Source organism: Diuraphis noxia, unplaced genomic scaffold, assembly GCF_037042655.1.
Source record: "Diuraphis noxia isolate RWA-SAM2 unplaced genomic scaffold, SU_Dnox_SAM2 contig0001, whole genome shotgun sequence".
Taxonomy (NCBI): Eukaryota; Metazoa; Arthropoda; class Insecta; order Hemiptera; family Aphididae; genus Diuraphis; species Diuraphis noxia.
In genome coordinates, this window is record NW_028301711.1 from 20,523,059 (window position 1) to 20,542,435 (window position 19,377).

At 32.8% G+C, this 19,377-nt stretch overlaps 2 protein-coding genes across 2 annotated transcripts; both read left to right on the top strand.

The window, feature by feature from the left end:
* The first annotated feature begins 1,378 nt into the window (after positions 1 to 1,378).
* Positions 1,379 to 7,226, top strand: LOC149060296 (mRNA (2'-O-methyladenosine-N(6)-)-methyltransferase-like). The gene is made up of 13 exons (XM_089217639.1): positions 1,379 to 1,743; positions 1,933 to 2,045; positions 2,969 to 3,180; positions 3,242 to 3,394; positions 3,458 to 3,588; positions 3,977 to 4,131; positions 4,203 to 4,434; positions 5,160 to 5,280; positions 5,348 to 5,489; positions 5,832 to 6,007; positions 6,098 to 6,357; positions 6,661 to 6,924; positions 6,994 to 7,226. Exons 2-13 carry the CDS (start codon positions 2,009 to 2,011, stop codon positions 7,199 to 7,201), a joined length of 2,091 nt encoding a protein of 696 aa, XP_089073765.1. The 5' UTR covers positions 1,379 to 1,743; positions 1,933 to 2,008; the 3' UTR covers positions 7,202 to 7,226.
* A 5,014-nt stretch (positions 7,227 to 12,240) lies between these two features.
* On the top strand, positions 12,241 to 16,927 carry LOC149060297 (uncharacterized). The gene is made up of 2 exons (XM_089228645.1): positions 12,241 to 12,914; positions 12,976 to 16,927. The coding sequence occupies exons 1-2, from the start codon at positions 12,241 to 12,243 to the stop codon at positions 16,925 to 16,927; spliced, it is 4,626 nt and encodes a 1,541-aa protein (XP_089084771.1).
* The last annotated feature ends 2,450 nt before the right edge of the window (positions 16,928 to 19,377 follow it).

The window sequence follows — 19,377 nt, forward strand, 5'->3', positions numbered from 1 at the left end:
TTATTTAGTTAAGTATTAGGAATTTTGGTTTTGTATGATTCACAATAAAAATTTAAATAATTAATTCTTTATTTTATTTTTAACGCCATAAAAATACAAATTTATAACTACCTAATACATTTAAACAAAATAATGTGTATTTGAAGATTGGTATTTACTATAATAGTACTATATGATTTAAATACAGATATACTTTGAGTAATTATTAAAAATACATATTTGAGTTGGTACATAAAAAGTATTTAAATAGGTATTTTATTATAGAAGTATTTAAGCGGTATTGAAATATTTGTTTTGTTATTGAATACTTTTTTTCCATTCTTTTGGGCTTTGAGGAGTCGTAGTTTATATCTATTCATAATCTTTATTGGATAAAAATACCTTACCGTCGTGGTCATTCTTCAACGTTATAAGTTATAATAACTTAAAACAGTTATATAATATTTATCATTTATGGATAATTCGATGCCGGTTTTCATCTATTCGTGGCTTAATTGAATGTTTTATCAATATGATTTTTAGTTATCGTTTTGACGTTTTTGTTGATTTATCTTTTTGCTACTAATATAATATTATGATAATTAATAATATAAATTTTAAATAGAATGTATCAGAGTTTCGTTCAAGTGTTTAAAATAATTAATACGATTACAAATGGTTTATATTTTGCTGTTTTAAATATTTTTCTGATTCACATTTAAGAATATAAAATTAATGCTACTTAGAATTTGTAAAGGCTTAGTAGGTACTTAAGTGTAAAGTAAAACAATAAGAAACCTAATATGAAACTGTTTCTATATAATTCCACTTAAATATCATATATGTGCCTATCTGTAAAGTCATAAAGGCGGTATTAACTACCTACATAGTTAAAAAATTAATTTTTTTTTAAACTTTTTAACTCAACTAGTTAGTTTATTTCGTAATCAATTAATGAACTTAACTAGTTGAAATTGACAGTTGAAATAACTTAGCTTTTCTCATTTGATTTAAAAATAATCCATCATGTAAAAAACATTTAGTCATTTTTCGTTTATATGTAAACATTAATATAAAATAAAATGCCTTATTAACACAAATATTTCTGTTCTTTTTCTAGATAAAATAATTTTGTATATTGATACATTTTATTAGATTAGATGGACACAGTCATACTTTATGTGATTTGCATACTATATAGTATATACTAATTAAAAAGAACAAATATAAATAAAAACAAATAAACTTTTTTTAAACTGGGATAAGTTGATATTATTTTCTATATTGAGTGCTTCCGGACGGTATTTCGAACACCACACGTTGGCGGCGCTCACCCAGAAAATCTGCTGCGGCGTGTAGTTCTGGAGTGGGTCAGGCAGCCGTGGTTCTTCACCATGTCGTCTGGTCCACAAGAATACGATGCCATAGTCACCGCCGCTGGTGGTCCTCCTATGTATGCTGTGCCTCTCGCCACGGGAAGTCTGGTCCTTAAATTTATTTTCCGTTCATTGTCTGCTCCTTAATCCTCGACCTTTCCCCCTCCTACACGAAGCATTCCTCAGTTTGTGTTCAATGCGCAGTCATCCCTTGTGTTGAGAGTGGTTGTCATTCCTTCTTCACAATTCCACAGTGTTCGTTCGCTTCCAGTCGATCAGATTTCCATTTTTTGGACTTACTCCAAACTATATTATTGAATTCCCATGAATTTGTCAATCGCGTGCCCGCGTCACTGTATTGTAGATTTCATTATCGTTAACTTTTAAGGTAATTGGTTGCATTATACAATCATCGGTACTTAGAAAAGAATATATTATTTTACTTCAGCTCTTTTCAATGTATTCTATATTGTGTGCTTGAAATTATTAAAAACTATTGCTCTAATGTGATCTACATAAGTACCTGTGTAGTTGATTATATATATATTTTTTAATATGTTTACTTTTTTTCTCATAGGTTTTTTGTGCCAACCTACCATTGAACACCAAAATAATGTTTTGTATGAACCTTCAGTGGAATAACTAAAAAAATCATGGAGCTTCAAAATTGTTTGCCGTCTATGAAAAATGGTATGTCAAAATATTTTGTATTTTATATTATGTATTATGTAATTTAGGAAACTTAAGTCAGTTCTCACCGACATATGAAATCAAAATATAACAATTCTTTGTATTATATTGAATGTATAGTGTTATTCGTTAAATATTTTTAACAGTAAAATAAATTGTCATTAAATTGGCAATATTATGTAGGTAGGAACAATATATAAATATAAATATATAGGTAGGTACCTATTATAATTTAATGTTGAAATCTCATAATCTTATTCATAAAAAAAAAAAATATATATAAATATCTTATTACAAATATTTAAAAATTACAGCAATTAAATGGATTCGATTGACACATTTTGTATTAAAAATGTTTATACTACCTATTTATTAAAAATTTAATGATGTCGCTAAAGTTAAGTTGTTTTTAATATTTAAGTTATTAAATTATTAGGTATTTATTTTGGTAACTTAAATAATTATAATTTTTTGTTTGGATGAGAAAATGTTTTATTTTATTTAAAAAAATGTTTTGCATTAAAATTGATGTAAACCTCGATGTAAACAAATAAGCAGCTGAACAATATGTTAAATTGTTGACTTGTATAGTTAGCTCGCCATATGGCAGGTATCTTTTAAAGTTTTAAACAATCTAATAATTTTTTTCATTACTTAATTAATAAAAATGTTGATATACCTAACCGTGCTTTATAAAAAATTCACATCAATATAATTTACAAGATTATTTTTAAATTTTTTGAAAATGAATACAATTTGAAATTTCTTGTTTCATTTTGTTATTTATTAAATGTTAAAATTAATTTGAATTATTTTTTCACCAAGTGTCAAAACATCTCACATTATTATTACTACAATTTGGTAATTTTGTTTTGTTTGATATTTTGACTTATGTACTACCTTATATTGTATACCTATTCTAGATTACAAAATTAATGAAATGAATGACCAACAAGAAATGATGAACAATGTACAAGGATGGAACACAATGCCATCGCATGATATTATGATACCAGTTACGATAAAAATGCAACCACCGCTCGGTATTTTAGACCAAAATAATATCCAAATGAATAATATTAATAATTCTTGTCCTCATCCAAGTATCATACATACAAGTTCACAGACACCACATGTAAGTAACTTCTAGCCATCTAACATCTGTTCTTTATTTAACCATATTACTTTCTTTTTAGGGCTTGCCAATAAATACATATATTGAACCTGAATTACCGATAGAACTGTTGCAACAAGGATGGAAAAAGTTTTGGAGTAAACGCGAAAACCGTCCTTATTTTTGGAATAAGCTGACTGGTGAATCTATTTGGGAGTTCCCACATTTGAGACAGGTGTGTATGAACTTAGCTATAAGTCATATTGTATTAGATTATAATATATGATCAAATTTATAGGTTGACGTTACATCAGACCCTCTGGGAATAACAAGTGATGGTCCACATAATGGGACAAATCCAATGTTAATGAAAAAAAGACCGGCTGAAGAAATAGTCTTAGGCCCTGCAATAAAAAAAATGATACTCACGTAAGTTTTTGATATTTTAATAGGATGTTTACTAAAATTGTATTCCAGGCTATTCTTAAATATCAAAGTTGTTTCATAGAATTTAACATTGTGTTTATAATATCCACATATATATATATATTTAAACATATTTTGTTAGATGTAAAATATTGTTATTCACCGATCATTAATATTATTGTACAAAAACATAAGTATTTATCGTGATGGAAATGTTTTCTTAAATCTAAAATAATCTATAATCATTAGGTATAATTTATTTATTTTATTTGAAATATTGTTGTGACATTTACTATTGGATTAATTTTTAGCACCACAACAATTAAAATATTTATTATTCTTTTTTAATTGCTATAAACAAAATTATTATTTAAATTAATTTTTTTTGTAGTTGTCCGTGGGAACTTGAAATACCTACAAATGTTGTTATATTTGAGCGATCGCCGTCCACAATGTCTCAGCCACATCCAGATATCGAGTTTTATCGTGGAAATTTGGTAGCAAAATTAAGACAATGTTACCAAGAACTATGTCAGTCTCGAGAGAGTAAGTATTCCAGTATAATTATTGTATAACTTAAAAATTACATTGTATTCATAAATCTTTTTCATAACTAGACATCAATGCACCAAAAGAATCCTTCAATCGTTGGCTTATTGAAAGAAAAGTAGTTGATACAGGAACTGATCCATTATTACCCTCTCAATGCTACCCGGAAGTGTCTTTAAGAATGTATAACGAAATAATGAATGATATACCATTAAGATTGTCAAAGCCTAAGTATACTGCAGATGCTCGGAAACAACTATCTATATACGCTGAGGCAGCAAAACATCTCATTGAGTCTAGGTATATTATTTAATTTAATAAATTGTTCCATATAAAAAAAGATTAGAAAAAAATATTAAGTTTTATAGTTGTGATATCATAATTTATTGTATTCTTTTAAGTAAACCAAAAATTAGGTGCTCAATACCTTTATTACTATTTTGGATTTTATTGTATTTGGTATATAAAAACATTTATTAGTTAACTAAGTTTTTTTATAGCATTTGCTATTTTTACAGTATTTAATTTTATGTTGACCATCCAAATAAATCTGCAATATTAGGATTGTTTAATAATGACATCTTGTAAAGTATTCTGGATAAGATTTAATTTCATGGTTAAATATCCATGTCATATCCCGAGTCTGACAAACAAAATAAGAATCGGGGAAGTCATGACAAAAGCATTACTATTTTAGTGCTCACTTTCTTCTGTTTTAAATATTCTTAATTTTTTCATGAGTTATATAACTGTAAAAGTAGCCAAATATTTTCTTAACAAATGTATGCAATATCAGTTACTTTAAATAATGTTTTGAACTACTTCAATAAAATTAAGTATCAGGAATGTTTGATGTTGATTGTCTTGCTATGCTTTTTGAATATTCTTTGTAATTTATGTTTAAATTTTTTAATATTAACTATTTTTTAAAGACCATATTAATTTTGTCTAATTTTCATTTAAGGATTAATGTAGTCTATTATATAATTCTCCATTATTAATTTATTAATTTGTGTGTTGCGTAGAAACACACTGCAAGAGAGTAGAAAGGTTGTAAAATGGAACACTGAAGATACATTGCAGTGGTTGAGGAAGACAGTTGGTGCTACGTATGTTGATTTCCAAGAGCGATTAAACCATCTTAAGGTAAGAAGTACAGAAAAATAATTTAAAAAACAATATTTTTTATGACATTTTTTAATATATATTACAGTTGCAATGTCAACCGCATATAGCTCAAACCGTTAAAGAATCTGTAGAAGGCATCTGCTCAAAGGTATACCGTTTATCTGTTGAATATGCTCGCAAAGTCAAAGAAAAAAATAGTGAGCTTTTGATTGCACAAGGAATTACAGGTTTGTAAATTATTATTTTTGGACTATTTTTCTTGATTAACATCTCCATTATTATACTTGATTTTGGTAGCATTTTGGTTCTAGGCATTATATACATATAAGCATACATTAAATTGATTAAAGTTATTATTATTTGTGTGATAAATTATTATTATAATGTATGTCAACAAAACAACTGATAATGTTAACAAGTATATTTAACTAGAAATCATGATTACCTAATAATATAGTTTTTAAAAAATTAATACATTAATTGTATGAATGACTGTCTTATCACATTAAATAATAAATTATATGTATATATATATATTTATATATTAATACATTACAATATGTGCTTAGAAATGGCACCAGCTCTTGCAGTGTTAACTTTACACAAAGTTTGGTGTTATCCTGTTCAATTTGTTACACCGGCTCCTCGTCTCCCGCCTGTAGAGTACATGGCTGACAAAGAACAGACTTATGTCCGGTTTAATGGAGAGAGGTTACTCATCAATACTGTGTACCTTCAAAAGTTGGTAAGTGATTTTATGACTGATTATTAACTATGTAACTACTGTAGTAGTTAGATATTAATCATTAAATAAATCTTTGATTATTATTTATAGGAACAATTGTACCGCTACAGCTGTTATGAAGACAAAAAAATGGAAAACTTCATGGCTAGAGTTTGGTGTTTGTTGAAAAGGTACAATGTCTTCTGCTCTAACAGTCCTGATACACAAGTTTCAGTGCCAGTGCCTATCCTAGAATCTCTGCACAGGAATTTTGGTGTGACATTTGAATGTTTTGCATCACCTCTAAATTGCTATTTCCGGCAGTATTGTTCAGCGTTTCCAGACACCGATGCATATTTTGGATCCCGAGGGTTTGTTTGCTTCTCATAGTATTTGTTTTTTTTCAATATTAGGTTAAACTAATATTATGAAATTGTGTATAATAGTATATCATGTCTGTACAAACCACAATTATCATATTTTATTACTAGAGAGTATTTTTATTAAGTACTATAATATAGTAACAAACTTTTAGATTATAATTCTATAGGTGAAATTAATATTTTTATTATGATTTATGGATATTATGCAATAAAATATATTATTTTTGTGCATGATAATAAAATTAATTTAAATAATAATCATTAATAAATAACTTAATTTTTTATGTTCAGTTCAATTTTGGATTTAAATGCTGTTAGCGGATCATTTGTGGTGAACCCTCCTATACATTGTGATGATCTAATTGAAGCATCTCTAAATCATATTGACCGGTTGTTATCTGAATCAAGCGAACCTCTATCTTTCATCATATTTTTAGTTGATGGTGATACAACATTTGTCCAAAAATTAAACTCTAGTCAATTCAAACGACGCCAGGTGGTTATCCCTGCATTTGAACATTATTACAGACATGGTTTTCAATACAGTGTACCAAAGTATGAATTCAAAATTGTACAAAACGCATTAAAAACTTATTTATTTAATAACTGTTGTTGGATTTTTAGGACAGATGTAAACATTCGTTCTCTTACAAGCACGTTAGTTGTCTGGCTTCAAAACAATGCCGGATACCAGCGTTGGAGCCCCAGCGAAGACAGGGTTGAAGCTTTGTTGGAAGCGTTCCGTCCAGGACGAGAACGTGATCGTGACCACCAGGAACTCCTTTCAACAACACCAAATCCTCTATTAGGCCCACCGCAACTTCCTGTTTAGAGTTAGTAGATATATACATAAGTTATAACTATATATTTAGTGCATGTTTATGTGTACATGTTTATACAAACACGATAGGCAATTATGGTGTCTAGTTTTACTCAAATTCATTTTTTTTGTGTTCATTATACACCTGTGTATAAATTTTAGTTTTTCTATACATTCATTTAATGTATATATATATATATATATAATAAGTATATTGTAATTTCATAGTACTCTTTAACAAGCTGTTGTACTATTAACTTGTTTTCACATCAATACATTATGGTTTTATTTTTTAAAATTTATTGAATTATATTAATTAAATATCTCTCTCTCCCTAAAATAAAATAATTAAAATGTATGCGCTTATTCACTTTGAAATGCATTTTCATTTTTGATTAAAAAATATAAATTTTGAATGTATAATTCTGTTCATTGTCAATGGGGAATCTATGCAAATATGCTGTGACAATATCTTTTTATTTCCTGCATTCAAAAAGTTTTTTACGTGTTCATAATCAAATATTATGTTATTTTAATATTCCAAAAGCTTAAAACTAATTTATTGAAGACAATTTTCTATGTGTGAGTTGTGTGACTATTTAAAAAAAAGTGGGAGCTCTCCCACACTAACATGCACATGTTAATAGCAAATTTACATCACATGAAAATTGTTTTTTTTTTCTAAACAAATGTACCATAATATAAGATATAAGTATTTTTTTAGTTAACATTTTGACAAAATCTTGAAAATTTTCATATTATTTAGTACCTCCTTAAAAAAATTTCATAATTGAAGATTGAAAATTTTAAACCAGTATTTTCATAAATATTTGATACTGTATCAGAATTCACTAGTTCTCATCCAATCACTGAAGTTACGCAACTTCGAGCGTAGTTAATCCGCTTGGGAACACTATGTGTCATTGGCATTTTTTTTTTTTTATTAACATTAATTATTTTAGATTCTGGAGCGATTACATACAGGTATATTTCTATTTTATTTGTTTGGCCTGTCATCACTTTTTGAGACAATACAAATCATTTAATTTATTAAACATTATGTTTTCTGATAGGTAAGTGAATCTATTTAATACTAGATAATTAAACCAATAAGTTTCTAGTGTAACTCAATATAACTGTAGATACATGCGGTCTAGATAAATGTTAATTTTATCATTTTCTATACATACTACAATTTTCAAGATATTTTGTTGTTTGATTAATTTGAAATTTGTATTAGGTTTCCATTTTATAAATAATGTCAATAGGTAAAATTTTTTTTTAGTTTAAAAACTTGAAATTTTAATAAAAGGTTCCTTATTAGTTTTTTATAGTTTTTTACAGTTGATAAATATTAAAAATCGAAAAATTGAAACAAGAATATTGTCATAAATAATTCATACTGTAACCAAAACATTTAAAATATATATAAACACACAGTAAGTTATTTTTTTACAGACATTTTAAGTTCATATTTTTATGAAATTACAAACCAAGAATATAAATTTTAGTGGTACTTGTTTGTTATCGCCCCGCCAATACACCGAATAAAATTTATTGCCCCGCCACTCTTGTTTGTTATCGCCACTCCAGTACATCGCATACAATTTATCGCTATTGCTAATCGTTTGTGATATATTTTAGAAAATGAGAAAACTAAATTTTATCATTTTTATGATAATTTTCGATTAGTTCGTTACAATAATTTGCAACAAGTGGGATTCAAACATAATACTGTAAACCACACGTATAATTTTGTCGATCCGGACACAGGGGCTCACACCCAACATATTGAGAGGTTGTGGGGTTTTGCTAAATGGGGCAATAAAAATCGTCGTGGGACTAACAGAAATTTTCTAGAATCATATTTGGCAGAGTTTATGTGGTGAACACGTCTCGGAAAACAATACGCATTTGAAACTATCCTCAAAGATATTTCCGAATTCTGGCCTCCATTATAACTATATATTAGTATATATTCATAATATATTTTCTACATTTTTCTACATATTTTATATTTTATACATTTTATACTATACATTTATATATTTAACACTATTAAAATAAAATAACATAATATTATACATTGAAATATTTTTTTTTATTTATGGAGGGGCGATAACAAACAAGAGTGGCGGGGCGATAAATTTTATACGGTGTACTGGCGGGGCGATAACAAACAAGTACCATTTTAGTATCTTATACAAATCGTTCTACAGTCGTCGGTATAATTGTATAGTAATATGGCGATGTTGGTATTGCACTAATATTTTGAATAAAATCGTTGTGTGGATAGACGGGAAGCAGGCATCTCAAACATCCTGTCAGAAGCCCTCCGCCCAGACAACATAAGACAAATAATAACCTTTATTACTAAGTCCAACCATATCAATAGTATTTAAGATGTAAATTATATAACTTGTAAATGATTTAGAGTTAAACCCATTGCTGCTAATGGCCATAGTTGCCTGGGCTTAATTTTAATAAAAAAAAAAAAAAATCATTATTGTGTATTGTGCATTAAGTACTTGGACAATAATTAAGAGAAATAAATAATAATATACGAAATAGTAAAATGTTCCATGTCCATGTACGAATGGTATAATTTGAAATGTGTCAAAATAATTGGTTACGTAGGTGCCTATTAATACATTTGTAATTTTTTTTTGAAAAAACTCCGATTTCGATGATTTATGTAATTTTTAGATTAGGTAAGTAAATTTAAAAATAAATACTGCTATTCCTGGTGACCCCAGAAGGCGTCTTAAATGTAGGTGGTGTCGTGGCCTACTTATCTAGAATTGTATATACCTCTACCTCCCCTAATCTTATTATTCCACCCTCTCTTGCTAGCACATAAAATCCTAGCCTAACATCCCAACCTTAAGTGCCTCCAATGGGTGGCTTGTTTACTCCTGTCACTCAAGCCATGTCACCTCCATCACATACACTTATTATTGTAAAATAATATTTGCATTTAATGATATTTACAAATAAATGATAAAAAAATAAAAAAATAAATATATTAATTAGTTAAATCTCTACAACTTTTGTATAGATACTTTCGAATAAACCTACTTAAAATTTTGTTTAATAGGTACCTACATTTTTCAATGTTGTAATTAATCAACAGTACATGATTTGCATGTGTTACGTTAATATTATTGAACGTACATGCGCCATATCATTTGGTTCAACTATCATTAAAATATGATTATTTAGTTAAGTATTAGGAATTTTGGTTTTGTATGATTCACAATAAAAAATTTAAATAATTTTATTCTTTATTTTATTTTTAACGCCATAAAAAAAATTTATAACTACCTAATACATTTAAACAAAATAATGTGTATTTGAAGATTGGTATTTACTATAATAGTACTATATGATTTAAATACAGATATACTTTGAGTAATTATTAAAAATACATATTTGAGTTGGTACATAAAAAGTATTTAAATAGGTATTTTATTATAGAAGTATTTAAGCGGTATTGAAATATTTGTTTTGTTATTGAATACTTTTTTTCCATTCTTTTGGGCTTTGAGTCGTAGTTTGTATCTATTCATAATCTTTGTACGCGTTTATATGTTTATATGTCATGTTGTTGTATTCGTTTTGGTTTCGTTTTATCATTTTCGTGCGTTGCGTATCGGTGCGTTGTGTAGCCGCGGTCATTGTTGGCGGCGGCGATAAGCCTCCGTGTGCGACAGACCGGTTACGTAATCGCGCTGTTATCATCGCACGGTAATGTTCGTTTTTGTTTTTACAGTTTGAATTTTCGGTTATGTTGTCAGTAAAAAGTTAAAGTCATGCTCTCAGTGTCACAAGTTTTCTTAATTTCGCGTGTTTGTCCAGTTTTGTGTGGTGGCACTGAGACACTTATCTTCATTTTGTTGTGTCCGGCGGCATAGCCTTCGTGGTGAATGTCGTCGGCACCGTCGTTGACTTTTTGCGCTTACTTCTCGTGGTGTACACATCCATTCGTTTATGTTCCTGTGTCTGCAGCCATTTGTTCATTGAAAAACACGTTTTTGTAACCTCTTCGTGTTTGTGAATCGACCGTCTGGTAAAGTATCGTTCGAGGCAATTTAATATTGTCCAGCGTGTAACATTTCATTGTTTTTTAGTTTGCCAGCGGTCACCTGTGAATAACGTTGTTTCGTCAATTGTGTCATCGTTTTTGGGCTGCAGAACACAACAAGTTGTTTTTGTCTTCGTTGGTGATTGTGACTTGGTGGTCGCACGTACTGGACTGTGATCTTTACTTTATAATACTGCGGTGTGCTGTTAGGCAGGTTCATCACAGTTCTGGTACGGTCGCGTTGGGATAAAATCCGCCATCAATCACAATCACATGTGAGTATTGGTCGACCACATTTGTTTGTTTTTCATTGTTTAAGGCCGACGGGCCTAGCCGCAAGGGTTATCTATTATTATATTCAGTAAAAAATATTGTTCCTGTCAATTTATTATATTGTGTGCCGTATGGGCCACACATTTTCATTGTATAAAGATATTTTTTCATTACTAATTTGTATTGTATTCAGTGTTCCTCTATAAGACCAGCATTATTTTACCCTAAATTATTATTATATTATTTTATTGATTGCTGTTTCTATTTATTGCTATAAGCTGAATTATATTATTATTTATTATTTATATTTTATTTTATTTATTTGGTTGGTAGTGCAGCACCTTGGCTGGCCTGCCTTCCTGCCGTAAAGGCACCTTAATATTATTATTATTAAAGCTGAGTGCGGCTACATTCTGGTGACCTCGACGTGATTTATATATTATTGTCATATTGTCCGTTATGGTAAAATAGTGCTGGTTATTATTGATATCTATAATCTGTTTATTTATTACATTGTGCTGGTTATTATTGATATCTATAATCTGTCTATTTATTATATTGTATTGGTGGTTATTGATATTTAATCTGTTAATTTATTGTATTGTACTGGTTGTTATTGAAATTTAATCTTTTAATTTATTATATTGTATAATTATTGAATTCTGTCAAAACTTTGTATTTAGCATCACTCACAATGTCAACCAACTTGCGTAAACTAACCAAGAAGCGCAATAATTACAAGGCTTCAATAAATCAAATCAACGATTTTGTTAAAGCATACAATTCAACTATCCAATCAACGCGTCAAGTGTCAACACGCCTATCCAAATTAAATGATTTAATGGATTCATTTGAAAAGGTTCAAGAGGACATCATTGAACTTGATGAAGGAGAAGATGATGATGATGAGTACTTAAAATACCAAGATATTTATTGTACGGTCAAAGCGGATATGGAGGACATTATAGCTAAGCATGGCGTTCCTGAAGCTGCAGCTTCAACCAACCTCTCTCGTTCATTGGTGTGTGATTCAATAAGGTTGCCAACAATTAAACCACCCGAGTTCAATGGTAGTTTAGAAGAATGGGCCTCTTTTATAGACACGTTTAATGCCTTATTTCATAATAACAGTCCATTGAGCGACGTGCAACGACTGCATTATTTAAAAACCAGCGTTTCTGGTCCAGCTGCAGACATCATTAAAAACTTCACTATTACTGCTGAAAATTACACCGCAGCTTATAATGAATTAGTGAGACAATACGAAAACAAATCCCTCACTATACAGAGTCACATACGTTCTTTATTGCAAACTCCGAAGGTTCAAGTGCCCTCTGCTGTAGAGTTAAGGAATCTTCATCATCACATGTTCGTGCCCTCAAGGCCCTTGGCCAGCCAGTTATGCATGGCTAGTGACCCTTATTTGCAGTCAATTGGATTCCATTACTGCGGGCGAGTGGCAACTACGGCAGGATGAAAAGGAATTGCCCACCTATGCTCAAATTGAATCATTTTTATCAAAGCGCGTTGCTGCTTATGAAGCTGGCTTAATTTCAAATAAGGTTACGGAAGAAAAGGTTGTCCGTCCCAAGCATAATCAGTACAATAGTAAGGCTCTATTTTCTCAGTCATCTGAAGGCAAACATAAAAAGTGTCCTGCATGTTCTGGTCAACACAAGATCTATTCGTGTGAACGCTTTAATGATATGTCAATAGCAGATCGTAGAAATTTTGTGTCCAAAGCCAGGCTGTGCTTCAACTGCCTTAATTATGGACATCAAGTAACGGCATGTCTGGGCTCTTCGTGTACCAAGTGCGGGCAACGGCATAATACAAGATTGCATGATAACGCACCAATCGCCTCGGTTCCTAATAGTAAATCTGTTACCCATGACTTATCCAGTTCTGAGCAAGCATCTTCGGCTCAAGTCCTTTGTGTGGAGTCTGTTTATTCAAAGGCTACTGAATCACAGATGAGTGTAATGCTAGCTACAGCAGTAATAAATATCCAAGACCAAGCTGGTCAGTGGCGTCAGTGTAGAGCTGTCTTGGATGCTGGTTCCCAGATGCATTTCATTACCTACTCCTTAGCCAAGTCATTAGGTCTAAAGTTAAACAGCACTAGCTCCAGCATCATTGGAGTTGGATCCATGACTTCTGCGGCACAGAGTGCTTGTCAGACCACCGTTACATCTCGCTTCAGCGACTATACCATTAATACCACGTTTCATTTGTTGCCTGTTATTGTGCAATCATTACCATCACAGCCAGTCAACTGTAACCTGAGCAACATCCCACCTCGCATACGACAGTTATTGGCTGATCCTCAGTTCCACGTTCCAGGAGTCGTTGACGTACTGCTGGGTGCTGACATATTCTTTGATGCATTTCAGCAACGCAAGTTACCACTGTCTCACTGTTCTTCTCTGATTCAAACAAGATTCGGATGGATAGTTTCTGGCAAACTGCCCGTTGTAACTAGTGGTAGTACACACTCTTCACTAGCAGTCTTGGAAGATTCCGCTTTAGCATTATTCACTACCCATACGAAAATGTCCAAGGCAGGTGAAGAGGACAATGCTGAACATCACTTTATGACTACTTATTCACATAGCCCTACAGGCAGATTCATTGTACGACTTCCACTGTCTCAAAGCCCTCAAGTACTTGGTGATTCCAAGTTAATGGCACGTAAAAGATTTTTTGCTCTTGAAAAAAGGTTGGCCAGCAATCCTGTAATGGCAGATCAATACAAGACATTCATGGCTGAATACCTTGCACTAGGTCATATGGAGCTTGCTGATCTTAGTTTCCAAGGTCCCAAGTATTATTTACCACACCATGCGGTCTTGAAGACTGACAGCACTACTACCAAGCTCAGAGTGGTTTTTGACGGCTCTGCTCCTGCTTCTTCAGGACTGTCATTGAATGATATAATGTTGAGGGGCCCGAAATTGCAACCAGATCTCATCAACATCCTTTGGCGCTTCCGATTACATTCAATTGCGTTTACCGCGGATGTTGAAAAAATGTATCGCCAAGTAGCTGTAAACCCTGATGATTGTGAATTGCAACACATTTTGTATCGTTCCAGTCCTGAAGATCCGTTAAAGGATTATGTTCTGAAAACCGTAACTTATGGAACAAAATCCGCCTCGTTTCTTTCCATTCGTTGCCTTGTCCAGATTGCTCACGATTGTGCCGACACAGACCAGAACCGGATAATATTAAAAGATTTCTATGTAGACGACCTTCTAAGTGGTGGCTCAACGTGGGAAACATGTTATACCATATATAAAAAACTTCAGGCTACATTAGGTGGTCATGGATTCACACTTCGCAAGTGGTGCTCAAGCTCAACTGAACTCATGAAGCATATACCAGACACCCCGAGTGACCCAAATTTTGTAGTTAGACTTGGCGAAGATGGGATTGTTAGTACGTTGGGTCTATCGTGGCAACCAATGTCTGACAGTTTTCGGTTTGTCGTTAAGCACTGGCAACCATCGCTTCATATGACCAAACGAAACTTGCTTTCTGACATCAACAGCATCTTTGATCCAATAGGTCTTATTTCACCTGTATTGATTAAAGGGAAAATTTTTCTCCAACAACTATGGGTATTAAAAATGGGCTGGGATGATCCGTTAACTGCTGACCTACAACTGCGTTGGACTAGTTTTTATTCAAGCTTACAGCATCTCAATCAGGTTGTCGTTCCTCGAAAGGTGATACTAAATAGCAGCACCAAGGTAGAACTGCATGGTTTCAGCGACGCCTCCCAGGAAGCATTTGGCGCATGCATTTACGTTCGTTCCGTAGCAGACAATGGTCAAGTCCAAGTTAGATTACTCACTTCAAAATCCAAAGTAGCATCATTGCGGGCTACAACGATTCCCCGGCTCGAATTATGTGGTGCAGTGTTAGCAGCAGAGCTTATTCATGATGTTCTCGGTGAATTAAGGATGTTAAATATGATTGTCAAACCATCTGATGTGCACTTATGGACAGACTCGTCGATAGTTTTGGCCTGGATTAAAAGCGCAAATTTGTTTCAATCATACGTAGCGAATAGGATTGCACGGATACGTGATGTTTCCTCTCAAAATCAATGGAAGCATGTTTCAAGTATTGACAATCCTGCCGACCTTATCTCAAGGGGAGTCAATTCCGTAGATATTTCAACTTCTACCTTGTGGTGGGAAGGCCCTCCATGGTTGATTGCTGTTAAAAATAATTGGCCGAGCTACGAAACCACTGTGGATGAATTGCCAGAAGTTCGCAAAGTGAAATTAGTGTTAACATCCATCAGCGATGTTGTCAACCCGATACTCGAGAAGTTTTCTCACTGGATGCCACTAATCCGTATTACTGGCTGGCTGCTTCGGTTTATCCATAATGCCAAAATACCTTCGCATATTGATGGAAGGAGTTCAGGGCCTTTAACAGTGAGAGAACTGCATGCTGCCCAGATGACATGGATTAAATTCGCACAGAGGTCTGAATTTGCTTGCGAATATCGAGAACTATCAGAACGCTCATGTGTGTCTGGTAAAAGTAAATTAAAGACCCTTCATCCATTCATTGACGAAAGAGGTCTCATCCGAGTTGGAGGACGACTGGGAAGGTCCAGCTTGCCTCACCATCAAAAGCATCCGTTGGTCATTCCATCAAAACATAAAATTACGCAGTTAATATTCAGGCATGAACACGAGCGTCTGCTCCATGCTGGTCCTCAGTCGTTATTAGCTCATATTCATCGCTCATATTGGCCATTAAGAGGCAAAGCAATTGCAACTAAGACTGTTCACAAATGTATAGTTTGCTTTAGATTCAACCCATCGTTGGAGACGCCATTCATGACGCCTTTACCAAGAGAGAGAGTGGTGGTCAGCAGAGCGTTTTCACGAAGTGGTGTGGATTTTTGTGGACCACTTTTTATTAAAAGTGGATTGCGCAGAGTTGTGTCAATAAAATGCTATGTCTCCGTTTTTGTATGTTTTGCAACTCGAGCTATTCACTTAGAGCTTGTCTCAGACCTTTCCACTCAAACTTTTTTGGCTGCCTTAGATCGGTTCATGGCTCGTCGGGGCCTTTGTGCACATATCCATAGTGATAATGGGACAAATTTTGTAGGAGCGGCGAAGGTGCCCAAACATTTCTTCAAGAATTCGCAAGGTGCACAGACAGTAGTTGATGTTCTTGCTAATCAAGGCATCCAATGGCACTTTATTCCTCCTGCGGCCCCCCACTTTGGTGGATTATGGGAGGCCGCCGTCAAATCAGCAAAACATCATCTTTTAAAGGTTACCAAGGGCGCTTTACTAAATTTCGAGGAGATGAATACTCTGTTATGCAAAATTGAGGCTGTCTTGAATTAACGCCCATTGACAGCAATGTCCAGCGACCCATCAGATTTTCAGGCATTAACCCCAAGTCATTTTCTAATCGGTGGACCCACCATACTACCAGAAGAACCTGACGTATCTTCTTTACCTATGAACCGACTGCGTCGATTCGAGTTAGTTCGATCCAAGTTCCAGACCTTTTGGAAACGTTGGCATCTAGAATACCTTCCTCAGCTGCAGCGTAGAAACCGATGGACCAGTATTGGCCAGTCCATTAAACTCAATGATATACTCATCTTAAAGGAAGAAAATTTACCACCTTATCAATGGAAGCTGTGCAGAGTAACAGCTGTTCATCCTGGATCAGACGGGATAGTGCGTGTTGTCACAGTGAAGTTGAGTTCCGGAATTGAGTTGCGAAGACCAGTTGCCAAAGTAGCCTTGCTGCCACTTGCCGATGAAGAAGATCACTCCATCTAGTCAACTACCTCCAATATCATCAAGTCGTCCTAGATTCTTGTTGTATATAATTATTATTGTTGTTATTATTATTTATTTTTTATTTATTATTAATTAAATTTAATGTTCTTTTGAAAGGCATAATCCTTTCAAGGCGGGGAGAATGTTCGCGTTTATATGTTTATATGTCATGTTGTTGTATTCGTTTTGGTTTCGTTTTATCATTTTCGTGCGTTGCGTATCGGTGCGTTGTGTAGCCGCGGTCATTGTTGGCGGCGGCGATAAGCCTCCGTGTGCGACAGACCGGTTACGTAATCGCGCTGTTATCATCGCACGGTAATGTTCGTTTTTGTTTTTACAGTTTGAATTTTCGGTTATATTGTCAGTAAAAAGTTAAAGTCATGCTCTCAGTGTCACAAGTTTTCTTAATTTCGCGTGTTTCTCCAGTTTTGTGTGGTGGCACTGAGACACTTATCTTCATTTTGTTGTGTCCGGCGGCATAGCCTTCGTGGTGAATGTCGTCGGCACCGTCGTTGACTTTTTGCGCTTACTTCTCGTGGTGTACACATCCATTCGTTTATGTTCCTGTGTCTGCAGCCATTTGCTCATTGAAAAACACGTTTTTGTAACCTCTTCGTTTTTGTGAATCGACCGTCTGGTAAAGTATCGTTCGAGGCAATTTAATATTGTCCAGCGTGTAACATTTCATTGTTTTTTAGTTTGCCAGCGGTCACCTGTGAATAACGTTGTTTTGTCAATTGTGTCATCGTTTTTGGGCTGCAGAACACAACAAGTTGTTTTTGTCTTCGTTGGTGATTGTGACTTGGTGGTCGCACGTACTGGACTGTGATCTTTACTTTATAATACTGCGGTGTGCTGTTAGGCAGGTTTATCACAGTTCTGGTACGGTCGCGTTGGGATAAAATCCGCCATCAATCACAATCACATGTGAGTATTGGTCGACCACATTTGTTTGTTTTTCATTGTTTAAGGCCGACGGGCCTAGCCGCAAGGGCTATCTATTATTATATTCAGTAAAAAATATTGTTCCTGTCAATTTATTATATTGTGTGCCGTATGGGCCACACATTTTCATTGTATTAAGATATTTTTTCATTACTAATTTGTATTGTATTCAGTGTTCCTCTATAAGACCAGCATTATTTTACCCTAAATTATTATTATATTATTTTATTGATTGCTGTTTCTATTTATTGCTATAAGCTGAATTATATTATTATTTATTATTTATATTTTATTTTATTTATTTGGTTAGTAGTGCAGCACCTTGGCTGGCCTGCCTTCCTGCCGTAAAGGCACCTTAATATTATTATTATTAAAGCTGAGTGCGGCTACAATCTTTATTGGATAAAAATAGGTACCATAATCTTACTAATAGATGTATACACAAATAAATTGTTTTCATATAGCAATATACAACAACTTATGATTTATCAATCATTTTATGATTCATAATATTTATTAATTTATTTATTGGGTAATTTATTTTTCCATTATAGTAATACGGCGATGTTGGTATTGCACTAATATTTTGAATAAAATCGTTGTGTGGATAGACGGGAAGCAGGCATCTCAAACATCCTGTCAGAAGCCCTCCACCCAGACAACATAAGACAAATAATAACCTTTATTACTAAGTCCAACCATATCAATAGTATTTAAGATGTAAATTATATAACTTGTAAATGATTTAGAGTTAACCCATTGCTGCTAATGGCCATAGTTGCAGAGGCTTAATTTTAATAAAAAAAAAAAAATCATTATTGTGTACTACCTATACTATTTATAACTACCTAATACATTTAAACAAAATAATGTGTATTTGAAGATTGGTATTTACTATAATAGTACTATATGATTTAAATACTGATATACTTTGAGTAATTATTAAAAAATACATATTTGAGTTGGTACATAAAAAGTATTTAAATATGTATTTTATTATAGAAGTATTTAAGCGGTATTGAAATTATTGTTTTGTTATTGAATACTTTTTTTCCATT

What these genes read in the sequence shown, in the direction of transcription:
- LOC149060296 (XM_089217639.1), top strand. Translation starts at nt 2,009, where the DNA reads ATGGAGCTTCAAAATTGTTTGCCGTCTATGAAAAATG. An exon ending in AAACATCTCATTGAGTCTAG is followed by an intron (nt 4,435 to 5,159) that starts GTATATTATTTA and finishes TGTGTTGCGTAG; the next exon opens with AAACACACTGCAAGAGAGTA. An exon ending in GATTGCACAAGGAATTACAG is followed by an intron (nt 5,490 to 5,831) that starts GTTTGTAAATTA and finishes ATATGTGCTTAG; the next exon opens with AAATGGCACCAGCTCTTGCA.
- LOC149060297 (XM_089228645.1), top strand. Translation starts at nt 12,241, where the DNA reads ATGTCAACCAACTTGCGTAAACTAACCAAGAAGCGCAATAATTACAAG. An exon ending in AGGAATCTTCATCATCACAT is followed by an intron (nt 12,915 to 12,975) that starts GTTCGTGCCCTC and finishes CCTTATTTGCAG; the next exon opens with TCAATTGGATTCCATTACTG.